The sequence below is a fragment of the Sinohyriopsis cumingii genome, chromosome 11, assembly GCF_028554795.1.
Source record: "Sinohyriopsis cumingii isolate HCF-2022 chromosome 11, ASM2855479v2, whole genome shotgun sequence".
Lineage (NCBI taxonomy): Eukaryota > Metazoa > Mollusca > Bivalvia > Unionida > Unionidae > Sinohyriopsis > Sinohyriopsis cumingii.
The window spans coordinates 33,040,934-33,057,499 of record NC_142971.1 but is presented as its reverse complement, the minus strand read 5'-3'; the positions used below and the strand labels follow the sequence as shown (position 1 = coordinate 33,057,499).

The 16,566-nt window shown below is 35.5% G+C and overlaps 1 protein-coding gene across 2 annotated transcripts in view; it reads right to left on the bottom strand.

Annotated features, from left to right (window-relative positions):
* The window catches only part of LOC149787876 (succinate-semialdehyde dehydrogenase, mitochondrial-like), a 75,839-nt gene extending 59,667 nt beyond the window's left edge, over positions 1 to 16,172 (bottom strand). The window contains exons 1-3 of one of the 2 annotated variants that reach the window (XM_089974114.1): positions 15,708 to 16,172; positions 9,020 to 9,185; positions 33 to 154 (exon numbers count right to left, since the gene is read on the bottom strand). In XM_089974114.1, coding sequence (XP_089830240.1) covers positions 33 to 154; positions 9,020 to 9,185 — 288 coding nt within the window. In that variant the 5' untranslated portion in view covers positions 15,708 to 16,172. The remainder of the gene's footprint in view (positions 1 to 32; positions 155 to 9,019; positions 9,186 to 15,707) is intronic. The other variant, XM_089974113.1, reaches the window with a different exon arrangement.
* Positions 16,173 to 16,566: the final 394 nt, after the last annotated feature.

Here is a 16,566-nt window from a genome sequence, read left to right as displayed (position 1 = left end):
CTACACTACAAAGACCTTTATAAAACACATACCTTGGCTGTGATCTTTTTCCAGGTCTGGAAGGCAGTGTAAGCAGACTGAATAGCGGCTGTTGTATCCTTAGCATCCATGTCTGGTACACTTGCAATCACCTTACCATTGCTGGGATTTATTACTACAAAAGACATTTTATCACATAATCAATGTAAGCAAATTTGAGTTTGATATAAAAACAATCATGGGCGACATAAACAGTCATTTTATAAGAAATCAGTGAATTTTTTTAAGATTATGGATGTTTGTTTTTGCCCACACCTACTGTGCAGCTGGATGATATTGGACTAACAGCTAAATGCATGAGCAGATTGTCAAAAATCTGAATCAGAAGGATGCTTTATATATAAATTTCTTCCACTGCTGTTGATTGCATGCCAAGAAAAAACTCTTTCAAGGTTTCTCTAGTTGTTATACCTTCATCCATATTTTATTACACACCAACATCATTGTCAAATACTGAAAGACCTCTAAGCTCAATGTTTCTGTTACAGTTGGTCAAATTCGGTAAAGCAAGTTTTTTTAACATGAAGTTGTATAAATGTTTTAAATTTTTTGTAATGGCCACCATATTTGATGGCTAATCTGCATAATTTCAAACAACCATGTTCTCTGTCAAATATTGTAAAGTGACTTTTCAGAAAAATTTATTTAAAGTTTCTATTTTTAGAAGCAGCAGCCATATTTGATGGTAGATGGACAACATTATTTTTACAAACTTACAAGAATTCTTGCCAAGATGCATGGTCAAATTCTGCTGAGTTTTTCAGTGTTTGTAATGGTGACTGTATGTAAAGGTAGATTTTCATCATTTTAAAAAATGAAAGCCATCTTATGCCAGAATGCTGTCAAATCTGGTCAAATTATGTTAAGCAGTTTTGGGGGAAAAGTCGTTTAAAGGTTATTCTATAGCATCTGTGTCCATAGGAACAAATCTAAAAGACCTTCATGCCAGAATACTGTTAGAGAATGTGATGTGTACACCATACCTTGTTCAACTTGTGACTGTTTTATTTGCTGTATGTCTTCTACCACTTTTATGACAGGATTCAGTTTGAAAGATCTGTCTTTGCCAAATACATCTGATGATTTCAGTAAAACATCCATGGGATCACTGTGATATTGCCACATATATGTGCATGATGTAAAAAATCAATAATGCAACCAGACATATTCCCTGGACAAAAGAATCAATAATGCAACCTGACATATTCCCTAGACAAAAAATCAATAATGCAACCAGACATATTCCCTGGACAAAAAATCAATAATGCAACCTGACATATTCCCTAGACAAAAAATCAATAATGCAACCAGACATATTCCCTGGACAAAAAATCAATAATGCAACCAGACATATCCCCTGGACAAAAAATCAATAATTCAAGCAGATGTATTCCCCGGACAAAAAGTCAATAATGCAACCAGACGTATTCCCTGGACAAAAATACAATAATGCAACCAGACGTATTCCCTGGACAAAAAATCAATAATTCAAGCAGATGTATTCCCCGGACAAAAAGTCAATAATGCAACCAGATGTATTCCCTGGACAAAAATACAATAATGCAACCTGACATATTCCCTGGACAAAAAATCAATAATGCAACCTGACATATTCCCTGGACAAAAAATCAATAATGCAACCTGACATATTCCCTGGACAAAAAATCAATAATTCACCCAGATGTATTCCCTGGACAAAATATCAATAATGCAACCTGACATATTCCCTGGACAAAAAATCAATAATGCAACCTGACATATTCCCTGGACAAAAAATCAATAATTCACCCAGATGTATTCCCTGGACAAAAATACAATAATGCAACCAGATGTATTCCCTGGACAACAAAAATCAATAATGCAATCTGACATATTCCCTGGACAAAAAATCAATAATGCAACCTGACATATTCCCTGGACAAAAAATCAATAATGCAACCTGACATATTCCCTTGGACAAAAAATCAATAATGCAACCAGATGTATTCCCTGGACAAAAAGTCAACAATGCAACCAGACGTATTCCCTGGACAAAAAATCAATAATGCAACCAGGCGTATTCCCTGGACAAAAAATCAATAATGCAACCAGGCGTATTCCCTGCACAAAAAGTCAATAATGCAACAAGACGTATTCCCTGGACAAAAAAATCAATAATGCAACCAGATGTATTCCCTGGACAACAAAAATCAATAATGCAATCTGACATATTCCCTGGACAAAAAATCAATAATGCAACCTGACATATTCCCTGGACAAAAAATCAATAATTCACCCAGATGTATTCCCTGGACAAAAAGTCAATAATGCAACCAGACATATTCCCTGGACAAAAAGTCAATAATGCAACCAGACATATTCCATGGACAAAATATCAATAACGCAACCAGAAGTATTCCATGGACAAAAAAATCAATAATGCAACCTGACATATTCCCTAGACAAAAAATCAATAATGCAACCAGACATATTCCCTGGACAAAAAATCAATAATTCAAGCAGATGTATTCCCCGGACAAAAAGTCAATAATGCAACCAGACGTATTCCCTGGACAAAAATACAATAATGCAACCAGACGTATTCCCTGGACAAAAAATCAATAATTCAAGCAGATGTATTCCCCGGACAAAAAGTCAATAATGCAACCAGATGTATTCCCTGGACAAAAATACAATAATGCAACCTGACATATTCCCTGGACAAAAAATCAATAATGCAACCTGACATATTCCCTGGACAAAAAATCAATAATGCAACCTGACATATTCCCTGGACAAAAAATCAATAATTCACCCAGATGTATTCCCTGGACAAAATATCAATAATGCAACCTGACATATTCCCTGGACAAAAAATCAATAATGCAACCTGACATATTCCCTGGACAAAAAATCAATAATTCACCCAGATGTATTCCCTGGACAAAAATACAATAATGCAACCAGATGTATTCCCTGGACAACAAAAATCAATAATGCAATCTGACATATTCCCTGGACAAAAAATCAATAATGCAACCTGACATATTCCCTGGACAAAAAATCAATAATGCAACCTGACATATTCCCTTGGACAAAAAATCAATAATGCAACCAGATGTATTCCCTGGACAAAAAGTCAACAATGCAACCAGACGTATTCCCTGGACAAAAAATCAATAATGCAACCAGGCGTATTCCCTGGACAAAAAATCAATAATGCAACCAGGCGTATTCCCTGGACAAAAAAATCAATAATGCAACCAGATGTATTCCCTGGACAACAAAAATCAATAATGCAATCTGACATATTCCCTGGACAAAAAGTCAATAATGCAACCAGACATATTCCCTGGACAAAAAGTCAATAATGCAACCAGACATATTCCATGGACAAAATATCAATAACGCAACCAGAAGTATTCCATGGACAAAAAAATCAATAATGCAACCTGACATATTCCCTAGACAAAAAATCAATAATGCAACCAAACATATTCCCTGGACAAAAAATCAATAATTCAAGCAGATGTATTCCCCGGACAAAAAGTCAATAATGCAACCAGACGTATTCCCTGGACAAAAATACAATAATGCAACCAGACGTATTCCCTGGACAAAAAATCAATAATTCAAGCAGATGTATTCCCCGGACAAAAAGTCAATAATGCAACCAGATGTATTCCCTGGACAAAAATACAATAATGCAACCTGACATATTCCCTGGACAAAAAATCAATAATGCAACCTGACATATTCCCTGGACAAAAAATCAATAATGCAACCTGACATATTCCCTGGACAAAAAATCAATAATTCACCCAGATGTATTCCCTGGACAAAATATCAATAATGCAACCTGACATATTCCCTGGACAAAAAATCAATAATGCAACCTGACATATTCCCTGGACAAAAAATCAATAATTCACCCAGATGTATTCCCTGGACAAAAATACAATAATGCAACCAGATGTATTCCCTGGACAACAAAAATCAATAATGCAATCTGACATATTCCCTGGACAAAAAATCAATAATGCAACCTGACATATTCCCTGGACAAAAAATCAATAATGCAACCTGACATATTCCCTTGGACAAAAAATCAATAATGCAACCAGATGTATTCCCTGGACAAAAAGTCAACAATGCAACCAGACGTATTCCCTGGACAAAAAATCAATAATGCAACCAGGCGTATTCCCTGGACAAAAAATCAATAATGCAACCAGGCGTATTCCCTGCACAAAAAGTCAGTAATGCAACAAGACGTATTCCCTGGACAAAAAAATCAATAATGCAACCAGATGTATTCCCTGGACAACAAAAATCAATAATGCAATCTGACATATTCCCTGGACAAAAAATCAATAATGCAACCTGACATATTCCCTGGACAAAAAATCAATAATTCACCCAGATGTATTCCCTGGACAAAAAGTCAATAATGCAACCAGACATATTCCCTGGACAAAAAGTCAATAATGCAACCAGACATATTCCATGGACAAAATATCAATAACGCAACCAGAAGTATTCCATGGACAAAAAAATCAATAATGCAACCTGACATATTCCCTGGACAAAAAATCAGAAGTACACACCTGGCAAAATAATAGTCAAATGGATTCCAATCTCTTTACAACAGCATATTATCTAATGTGGAGATCACATGTGCTTTTAAAGGTTTCTCACATACAAATAATTATATACTTCATACCTATGTCTCAGAGAGTGAAAGTAAAAGTGAAAGTAACAATTTAACAAACATGGCAATTATACATTTTTTAAAGTTTTGTACTAGTAGCATACTTGTTCAATCAGAGCATAAAGCCTTGAAAGAACGGAAAACCTGAACTAAATATTTTGGCCATATCACTTTAAGTTTCTATCATAAAAATTCTTTATTTGGTCACTGTGACACTGACTCTTGAACTGTTTAACCCAACAGCTGTAGCCTATTGTGAGTATTTTCTTCCAATAGCAGCAAGCTATCCTAAATGTTATGTGACATTATGCAAGCAACAGCTGTAGTTATGAATTTATATAAGTACAGATAGAAGAAAAAATATTAGAACATAAGGAAAAGCCAAGTTGAAACAAAATTCTAGGGTCAATAAAAATCTGCATGTTGCATACAATATTCAGTAAAATTATTGGAGGCTGATTTCAGGAGCCATTGTGGATCTGATGACACAAACAGTAATCACACCAATGCTGTAAACAAATCTATTTTATACAAGACATAACTGATATACAAATGTAACTTATAAACTACAAACTGCCTACATTATGAAATTTGTATTGCTCTTCACATTTATTTTATTGCTGGCATTTATTGAATAGCACAGTTGACACAAAATCTTAATTGTGTCCATTTTACTGAATTTGACTGATTAACTGATCCTATTCTCTGACATGTCCATGTGTGTTCTTAAAATGTATGTCCCTATTATATTGTCAGCAATTACAAGCATCTGATCCTCTGTCCTGGAACCAGGGCTTTTCTTGGTACATAATACATGTAATAATACTAATGAGGACTTTGTATAGTGCCTAATCTTTAGAAGCTCTAAGCACTTTACAACATTAGACAACACCTATAAGATAAAAAACATATATCATGATATGATTACAAACACAAACACTATGAAATTAGAAAACATAAAAAACATGCTGAAAATATTTAAGGTAGGAAACATTATTAAGTCTTTAAGTTTGTTCTTGCAGTAGAAATAAGTGAGTTCTGAGAGCACTCTTGAATGTGATCACTGTGTCTTTGTATCTAAGTTCAGTGGGCAATTCATTCCACATTGCTGGGCCCTGCTATGCAAAAGAACACTGTCCATATGGCTTTGTTTTCATAGTGGGAATAATCAGTATACAATTGTCAGAAGAGGAGCGTTAAGTATCTTGCTGGTGAGGTCGGATAGATATTTTGGACTAGAGTCCGTCAGTGAAACGTAGCACAGAGAACAAATTTTGTGTTTGATTCTGGATCGAATGGATCGCTAGTGTAGGGTACAGAGCAACGGGAAGGTGTGCTCTGATCATGGTACACTACGTATGATCCAAGCAACTGTGTTTTGAACTTTCTGGAGTAGATATTGAGATGAACCAGACAGAATTGAGTTACAATAGTCCAGTCTTGAAAGTACTAATGAACACACAACTGTCTGGCATCAACTGAAAGATATTTGCGAATGGAGCTGATGTGTCTCTGCTCAAGATATGCAGCCTTGCATATGTTCATGACATGTTGATACAATGTGAGAGTACTGTCCAGAGTAACACCTAGGTTTTGTACTGATTGTGTGAATTCAATGTTGGTGTTGGTGTTGCTAATATTTATTGTTTGAGGTAAAGGATGTGAATGAGAAAGTCTTTGTGTTGTAATCAGAATGGCCTCAGTTTTATCATCATTCATATGCAGCTTGTTACATGTCATCCATGATTTCACATCAGAAATGCACCTCTCTACACCTTGGATGGTAGCATCAACTTCAGTTGGGTGGCTAGATTTGTATATTTGGGTGTCATCAGCGTACAATTGGTGAGACACTGGACGATGATCTATGACACTTGAGAGCGGCTGAGTGTATAGAATGAAGAGAACAGGTATAACAACAGACCCCTGTGGAACACCACAACATAGATCAACTGGGCTGGAGTGTATTCCATTTGCAGACACAATTTGTGTTGTGTTGACTAAGTAGGACTTGAACCACAGTAAGGCTGTATTATGAATGCCAAATACATACTGGAGTCCGTGAAGTAATATATCATGGTCTATTGTGTCAAATGCTGCAGACAAATCAAGGAGGGTGAGGACTGTAATCTTTCCACTATCCAAAGCAGAGAGAATGTCATTAACTACTTTTAGAAGAGTGGTTTCAGTACTGTGGCAAGGGCGATATGCAGATTGTACATTACTAAAAAGACTGTTTGAATTCAGAGGAGATACAAGCTTGGATAAAACAACCTTTTCTAAGACTTTTTATATGAATGAGAGAGTAGAAACTGGGCGGTAGTTCTTTAAATCTTTATGATCTAGTGTTGGTTTCTTCAGCAGAGGCTTTACAATGGCAGTTTTGAAAAATGATGGGAATTCCCTGGATGAGAGAGAGGTATTAATGACATCAGTTAGTGAAGGCAATACTGGATCTAAGCACTCAAGCAGCAGTGATGTTGGAATTGGATAAAGTTCACAATACTTTGGTGCACTTTTCATCAGGATTGTACGTACTAAATCCATAGAGACAGGTTCAAATGCTGCTAATGGTTGCCGCTCAAATTCTGTATCCCAACTGTATGATGATGACTAGTCAATTGAAATTGTGGTGTCAAGCTTATCTCTAATGGTTTGTACTTTGTCACAGAAGAAATCTGCAAACATGTCCAGAAGGTTGACTGGAGAGAAGGTAGTTGGAAGTGGTGTTGATTTGTTCCTTGACATTAGCTTGTTAGTAATCTCGAAGAGCTCTTTGCAGCTGGAACTTTCCATGATCTTAGTAGTGTAGTGGGCTGATTTCGCTGCATGGACTATATTTGTGACATTCTTCTTAGCGGCTTCATAGATTTGCTTATGAATAGTGGGTCTGGTGGAAAGCCAAAGCTTTTCAGCTTTACAGCGGTCTCTTTTAGCAGTGTGAAGCTGGTCCCTAACACTGTTTACCATGGAGAATACTTTTGAATTGATACTCCGCACTTGGTAGCTGGGGCATGTTTGTCGAGCAATGAACGCAGGCAGTTAACGAGTTGTTCTGCTGTAGGAGGTTTGCAAGTTGTTAGGTTTTCTTGAATGTCATGCATTAGCTTGGTTATATTTATCATACAGAGGTTTCTTTTAGTAGCAGATAAAGGTGGAGGGTTAGGAACTGATACATCAAGATGGCATATAATGCAGAGGTTATCTGATGCAAGTTCATGGGATACCAGGAAGGACCGTAGAATGTTATCATCAGGTCTATGAAGAATCCAGTCTAAAATGTGACCATGTTTATGGGTGGGTTGGTTAAATGACTGTTTGAGGTTGAAAACATTAATGGAATCTATGAGTTTTGATGTGTTTGGGTTTCCAGGACAGTCAAAGTGAAAGTTGAAATCTCCAAGAATAATCAGGTCGTCACCTATTGAATTTCCATACTCCAGGAGATCTGGAAACTGCTCCAAAAAGAGAGATTCAGTTAGCTTGTTTTTTCTACTAGGAGGAGGGTGGTATAGGCAGAAAAAATGGACTGACCTTTGCTCCAGTGTGAGTGTGGTTTGGACTAGTTCAAATGATGAGTGGTCTAAACTGAATGTTGTGGTGTGGTTAAGATGTTTGATCATGGGAGTTCTTTGTGATGACAGCAATTCCACCTCCGCGAGAGTTACGGGGGAACGACTTGACGAATGTGTCAATCCAAAAGGCATGTGTTGTTATTTGTATATATTGCTATCTTTGTTGTCAAGATCGTGTCCAGCCAGCATCAACAGGTTGGTCTTTTATTTTCACTTGCATGTTTCAATACAACTCTGACAAGCCATTTTACTATTATTTATAACTAATAACAATGTTTGAAAGTTTTAATGTTAATTCAAGGTTTAAATGGCGTTTTAATTCAAATACCATATATAGTTGCTTACTAGTCAAGTCCAACTACACACAACATAGACCCTTATCTGTTGGTGCATTATATGAATAGAGATCTGGGTCTGTGCAGTTTGTAGTTGAACAAGATTTATAAGTGGATATATATAGTAAGTATTTATTAGACCAGTCTGCATCTGTATTTTATCTCTGAAGATAATACAATCTTGAAAATGAAATCTCTGAATGAGCGTACAAATCCTGTACATCTGCTCATTAAAACTTAAACTATTTAATATCAGCTTGTACAGTTTTAATATTTATATACAATGAAGAAGAAAATGTATATGGGTTTGCAAATTGTTTCTTATGACTTAGTTCTTGTTGAAACTGAAGAAACAAATTACATATTGAATTCAAGCAAACCTTTGTATGTTTTCCCACTGCTTGCTGATACCCATTTTCCATTGACATATGCCTTGTCAAAAAGAACCTTGCTGTAACTAGCAGTCTGTGACATCCTCAGATTCAACAGATTCCTTGTCAATGCAAGAGAGGCGGATAAAGGTTTTAAAAGAATCAAAGTCTGCATCTGAAATAATATAATATTATTTTAATTTTCCATAATTTTTAAAACAAAAAAGATAAAGTTGCCTACAGTTATTAGAATATTTTCTGGAATAATATGTAATGCAGTCTGAGCGCACAATTTCAGGGAAAAATTAAAGCAATATGGAATTCAAATATTCGGAATAAAGTGCTCATTTTAGGAAGTTCTTCATGATTTTTAAATATTTCTGTTGGGAATTTAACATAATTTGGTTTCTGAGACTAAACAAATCCATGATTATATAATCTACTATAGTAAAAATCAAACAGGTGACGTGTGCATCAAAAACCGACTTTTTCAGTAATGGGTGTAATTTTTTAGAATCTGATTCTACATAGATTTAAATGGCAATTATTCACTTTATTTGGATCCTCATGCATCCTTATTCCTTTGTAGGGTCATTATTTACACACATCCGCAAAATTATGTATGGCAAAATCAATGTACGAGGATATTTTTGGCCAATATAAACCTAAAACTGTGATCCAGTACAATCTGGACTGAATGTCATGTGCTGTGATGTCATAATGAAATCTACGCATGTTGTTAAACAAATTTGTACCACCCTATATTGTGACAATTAGACTCGATGTGCTCTTGTCTTGACCCAGTTTAGTACATGGCCACCACTGTAAAAGTCCATGGTGATCAATACTAACAGTTGCCTCGCTTGGTGTTCAGCATTAGGACTGGTCGGCCTGGTGTCAGGATAATGTGTCTGGGTGGAACATCATGCTACATGTCTGTGGCATGATGCCCAGTGCTGGACATCACTATAAACTGCCTCAATGCAGACAGCATAGTGATATGACTGAAAGTTTGTTAAAGCTATGTTAAAAATCCAAAACACACACACACACCCATAGTGATCAATAATTTTCATATGAAAGTTTCTTGATAACAGTTAAGGTGCATATCGTTCAATAATCAGGACTGAACATACTGTGTTTAAGCAAAATTAGTAATATATTTTAAAACAACAACTTATATTCAATTTGAGTAAATGCTCATACATGACCTGTGTGACTTTCAATATAGTCGTCTGCAACAAAAGCTTTCTCCTACGCTTAACAGACTGAGATATTCCATTTCTACTCTTAACTCAAGCCTTCCAAAGCATAAACAGATTAATTATTTTGGATCAAAAATTCAAACTGCCTCCTCCAACATCCAACATTATATGTTATGCTACGTTTAGTGATACATTTTAAAAATGTCACATGTGTAATGGAGTTAATATTTCAGTTCACTAAGATGTCTTGTTTCAAGATGATGTTAGGACTTTGTACACAGCACAGATTTTATGCAATATACAAAGTCATATGCCTCGTAGAAAAACTGTATTAGAACCATTATGACCTAACAGTATCAGAACCTTTATGAAATAGTACTTTCTGGGTTCAGGTGAAAAATGAAGTATAGTACTTCAGTATACTTCCCATATAACAATGCTCTGAATATGTTAATAACTGTGTTTGACTTCAGAACTGTATTTCATGTAATTTTTCTACCTTTTAATTTTTCACACCACTCTGGTGGAATAGCAGTTGGAGTGTCCACCTCAGATGCAGAAGGTTATGGGTTCAAACCCCAGCCAAGTCATACCAAAGTTTGTAAAAATGGTACTAACAGCTGCCTTGCTAGGTGCTCAGCATTAAGAGGTTAGTGTTAGGACTGGTTGGCATGGTGCCCAAGTGCTAGACGTCACTATAAACTGCCACACTGCAGACATCATAGCGATATGACTGATTTTTTTTAAAAAGTTACATAAAAGGTCCAAATCACACACACGCATTTTTCATACATGATCTAATTATAAAAATAATAGTTACATGTATTATATTTTTTGGGCATAGCACTTCATATTCTTCATAAAATCCTTTCAAGTTTTGTACATGAATGTTCTACTAAGAAGATTTACCTTTGCAAAAACATGATTGAAAATATTGCCGTTTTTATTACAAAAATCAATAATTGATTCAAATCATCTCTCCTTCTCTTACACACAAACACAAACACATGCATTCCCTAAAAGCAACAAGTATGGAAAGAATACTGATATGATCAGTTATTCTAAAGACTGAAGTAGTTATAACATGATTTTTATGAAGGCCACTGTAGCAGCCATGTTAGACATTAAATTGACACCATTTTCACTTAGGACCAACAAGACATCATAAGAACTCTTTTTCTGAAAACCTCATATATATGTCTTTCCATTCAGGAGAAGTAGCAGTAACAAGATTTTCAAGATGGCTGCTATGTGTTGTAGCCATACAGCACCACTTTCATTGAAGACCAAATGGATATCATAAAAGTGTTTTAGTGAAAACCCTGTCAATACAACTTTCTGTTCAGGAAGAATTCTGTTAAGATTTTAAAGAAATAAGTGATATAACTGAAAATTGTTAAAGCTATATTAAAATCGTAACTGCACAAACACGCTTGCACACACACACATTTCTATTAAAAAAAATGGCAATATACAATTTCTATTGTGTGGTAATATACAGTATTAACATTCTGTTGCTATAAATGGTCTGACAGTTACAGGTCACCTAAGGTCAGCTCCAGGCTAAGTTGTAATCCTATATGCCTTATGATAACATTAACGCGAGAAATTAGTGTGCGTGGGTATTCTCCGTTTGGAGTCAGTTGAACCTAGCCATTAAAGTAGTTAAACAAAACCATGTTTTGTGTTATTAAGCAAATTATAACATGGTGTCAGAAGTGAAATTTTTTTGGAATAAGCTGGCTTTATACCATTAAGAAGTATATCTCCATAACAATACTAAAATTTGGATGCACAAGTTTATGTGTTAATTGTGACGTCATGGTAAAACTCAATCAGCCACCTAAAATGGACTTTAATTCACACCATCTAGCAGAATCTTGGAGGAGGTGGAAGCAGACTATGTAGTTTTACTTAGATGTTGCACTTGCAGATCAAGAAGACAAAAAAAAATTCAGAGCTTTCCTATATACGACTGGTCTTGATGGTAGAGATATTTACAACGTATTTACGTTTGCGGCCAATAAAGCTGAAAAAATTGCATCACTTATAAAGAAGTTTGAGGACTATTGCAGTCCAAAGCAGAACATTACAGCAGAAAGGCACAGATTCAATACAAGAATCCACCAAAAGAATGAAACCATTGACCAATATGTAACTGAACTTAAATTGATTGCAAAGAACTGCAAATTTGAAAATCTACAAGATGAAATGATTAGAGATAGAATTGTTTGTGGGGCTAATTCTGATAAAGTAAAAGAAAGACTTTACGAGAGATCAACTGACATTATAAAAAGCACTGGCTATCTGCAGAGCAGATGAAGAATCCAAAAAGCAGATTCAAAGTATGCAAAATGAAACAGCTGCATCAGAAGTTCATGGTGTTAAAATGAAGAAAAAATAAAAGAAAATGGCACAAAGAAAGCAGAAATGTTATATATGAAATCAGGCTCCAGATTATTCAACTGTGGTAAATGTGGCAAATCACAAACAAAAGGTAGGTGTCCAGCATATGGAAAAACTTGCTACAGGTGTCGAAAACAGCATCATTTTCTGAAATGCTGCAAGACAAAACAGGTGCATGGTATGCAAGAAGACTCAAGTGAAGAGGAAGAAACATCTTTTGTAGGAACAGTGACAAAGGCAAACAATGAAATCAGTGACAAAGAATGCTAACTCACTCTGACTCTTCATGGTACTGATGTCAAATTTAAAATTGATACCAGCTCGCAAGTAAACATCATTCCAAATCACATTTTTGAAAAAATGAACATGACAACATTGAAGTAAAACCAGCCAAGAACTGTCTCACAAGCTACTTGGGTGACAAACTAACTGTCATAGGCAAATGCAAATTAAACTGCATGAATCAAGAACTTGATTTTTATATCACAAAAACAAACCAACTGCCTATTCTTGGGTTCAAAGCATCTTAGCATTTAATACAAGTAGTGTGCAATGTTCACAGGAATAAGGACAATCATATCATGAAAGAATTTCCCAGTGTGTTCAAATGTCTAGGATGCCTGAAACAGAAATATCATATCACAATTGACAAAAGTATGAAACCTGTCATCAATCCACCAAGGAAGGTTCTAACAGCTTTACAAGAACCACTTAAGTCAACTTTGGAAGAGATGGAACAGAAAAATATAATACGTAAAGTAGATGAACAGAATGGGTCAGTTCATAAGAAGTTGTTGAAAAACCTAAATCAGGAAAACTACGAGTTTGTCTAGATTCGAGAAACTTAAATCAAACTATCAAGTGAGAGCATTATCAACTTCCTACAACTGAAGATATAACCACAAGGATGGCTGGAGCTAAGGTTTTCTCCAAACTAATTGCCAATCATGGTTACTGGCAAATACTCCTGGATGAGAAAAGCCACAACATTTAACACGCCATTTGGTAGATATTGCTACCTGAGAATGCCTTTTGGTATTAAATCTGCTCAAGAAGTGTTCCAGAAATGTATGGCACAGTGTTATGAGGACCTGCCAGGGATGGAGACTGAAAAAGATGACATAATTGTTTGGGGAACTTCAAATGAAGATCATGATGGAAAACTGAAAAATGTTTTAAAGAGATGCCAGGAAATAAATCTGACACTGAATTTGGAAAAATGACAATTTGGACTAACATAAGTGTGCTACATGGGACACATGTTGACATCATCAGGTATTAAACCTGACCCAGAAAAAGTAATAGCAATCACAGAAATACCCACTCCGATGGACAAGAAAGGAATATAAAGATTACTGGGTACAGTCAACTACCTAGTGAAATTTATCCCAAATATATCTACAGTGACAGAGCCAATCAGAGCACTTTTGAAAAGTGAAACCAAATTTGTTTGGGAAACTGCACAGAAACATGCATTTGAAGAGATCAAACAGATTCTAAGCAAAGAACCTGTGTTGAAATACTTTGATGTTTTTAAGAAGCCTGTCGTGGTTAGTCGTGATGCATCAAAATGAGGAGCAGTGTTGACACAGTCAGGCAAACCCATAGCATTTGCATCAAGGTCTTTGACAGATGCAGAAAACAAGGTATGCACAGATTGTGAAAGAACTGGTCTTGAAAGATTTAATCAATATACTTATGGTCGTCAAGTACAAGATGAATCGGATCATAAACCTCTGGAATCAATCCTCATGAAATCTCTATCTGCCAAACAGCCTAGACTTCAGAGAATGCTTTAAAGACTGCAGAAGTACAGCTTTGACTTAACCTATTCTCCAGGAAAAGAGTTTATTGTAGCAGATACATTGTCGAGAGCATACAGACAGATGAACATATATGAGATGAACATGGATAGTGAAATTGAGTGCTATGTGCACATGATCATGTCAAATATACAGACTGCAAACACAGTTAGAAGCAATAAAGAATGAAATTAAACGTGATAATAAAATGACCAAATTACGAGAAATTATTAAAAAGGGATGGCCAAATTATAAATATCTCATACCTTTTGAAATCTGAAATTTCTGGAACTGCAGAGATGAACTTTCAGAAATGGATGGATAAGTTCTAAATGGAGAAAAGATTGTAATACCAGATGCTCTTCAGAAAAAAATGCTAAAAGAGTTGCACAAAAGTCATATGGGCATTGAGAATACAAAGCAAAGAGCAAGAGACATTATGTATTGGCCTGGCATGAATGCACAAATTGCGGACACAGTATCAAATTGTTCTACTTGCCAGGAATAAAGAAAGTTAAATAAAAAAGAACCAATGTTGTCTACACAGCCTAATGCACCATGGGAAATGGCTGGAACAGATTTACTTACATGGAGTAGTTACAACAATGTCTTGATAGTAGATTATTCTTTGGATATTTTAAAGTTGCCAAGTTAGAAAATACACGAGCAAGCACAGTAATCACACACACAAAGTCAGTTTTTGCAAGACATGGAATACCATTAGAAGGAGTGATAATGGACCACAGTTCTCCTCAAAAAAAGATGGTCAGTTTGCAAAATCCTGGGGATTCAAACACACTATGTCAAGTCCCAAGTATCCACAGTCTAATGGTTTAGCAGAAAGAACCATTCAAACTGTCAAAGGAATTCTCAATAAGGCAAAGAGAGATGGAAAAGATCTATATTTATTGATATTGGAATACTGAAATACACCAATTGATGATATAGGATCTCTAGTACAAATACTGATAAATCAAAGACTTTGATCAACTTTACCTACTACCAACATACAGCTACATCTGCAAGTTATAAAACTTGTCAGAATACATATATTGTTTACTATGTCATCCAGTGTGCAAAACTGTTTATTTTCTCAAACGTTAACCTTGATGTCAACCGAATAAATGAGTGGTGCTTTATAATTTCACGATTAAGTTCAAAGCCAATTGTCAAAGGGAGATAACATGGTCCTTAAATTATTGGCTCTATTGACCCACATTCAGTTTATTAACCTGAATTTCTCAAACCTTTACATGTTATTTGACAAACCCGTTGAATATGTACCTTGAATTATTATAAGTCTGTAAAATGCCGTCCAAAGCACGTTTTTCGGTTTCACTCGTCAACCTTGTATAGCTTCTCCAAATTATTACCCAGTTTCGGTTCGTGAGCGCTTTGTCCCGGCAAGTTACAGTTCTATGGTGAACACTGTTCTACTGCAGTCTATTTGTTGGCTTGCAATAGAACGTGATTGGCATCTGATTAAACAGCTACTATCTAAGAGCCGCAAGCTAAAGTAACAATTCCAATGAAGCAACTTCGGCCTTGAACTGTAATTAATTGTGCTTCTGGTGATGTGTCCAAAGTTCAATCATCACAAATTAGTCGTTGTATAACCAGTTTAAACAGGTTATGCGGCAAGAGATGACTGCACGATAATATAAAATAAACAATAAACAGAATACTCAGATTCAACTGGGAATTATAATACAAGGAACGGAAACAAGGGCTAATGTAGAAATATAGGCCTTTATGCTGATTAGCGAGAGTTTACGAGGAACCGGTGATGTGGTGACTGACACAAAATATACGAGACCCAAGGTAGATTTTTTTAAAACGCTCTAAAAGGAAAATAAAGTTTTCAGATTTTCATCTGGAACAGTAAGATGCAATCCGATAAATCAAGACCCCCTCCATATTTGTTAATACTGATGTTAAATTGTCATCGACAGTCAATATAAAATAGACATACGTAAAGCATCATGAAGGTCAGTCTTTATTTATATAATCGCCGATCGCTAACTTTAAAACCTGCGATACCATATACATACATATATATATATATATATATATATATATATATATATATATATATATATATATATATATATATATATATATTTGGCATCCGTTAGTCTCGAGA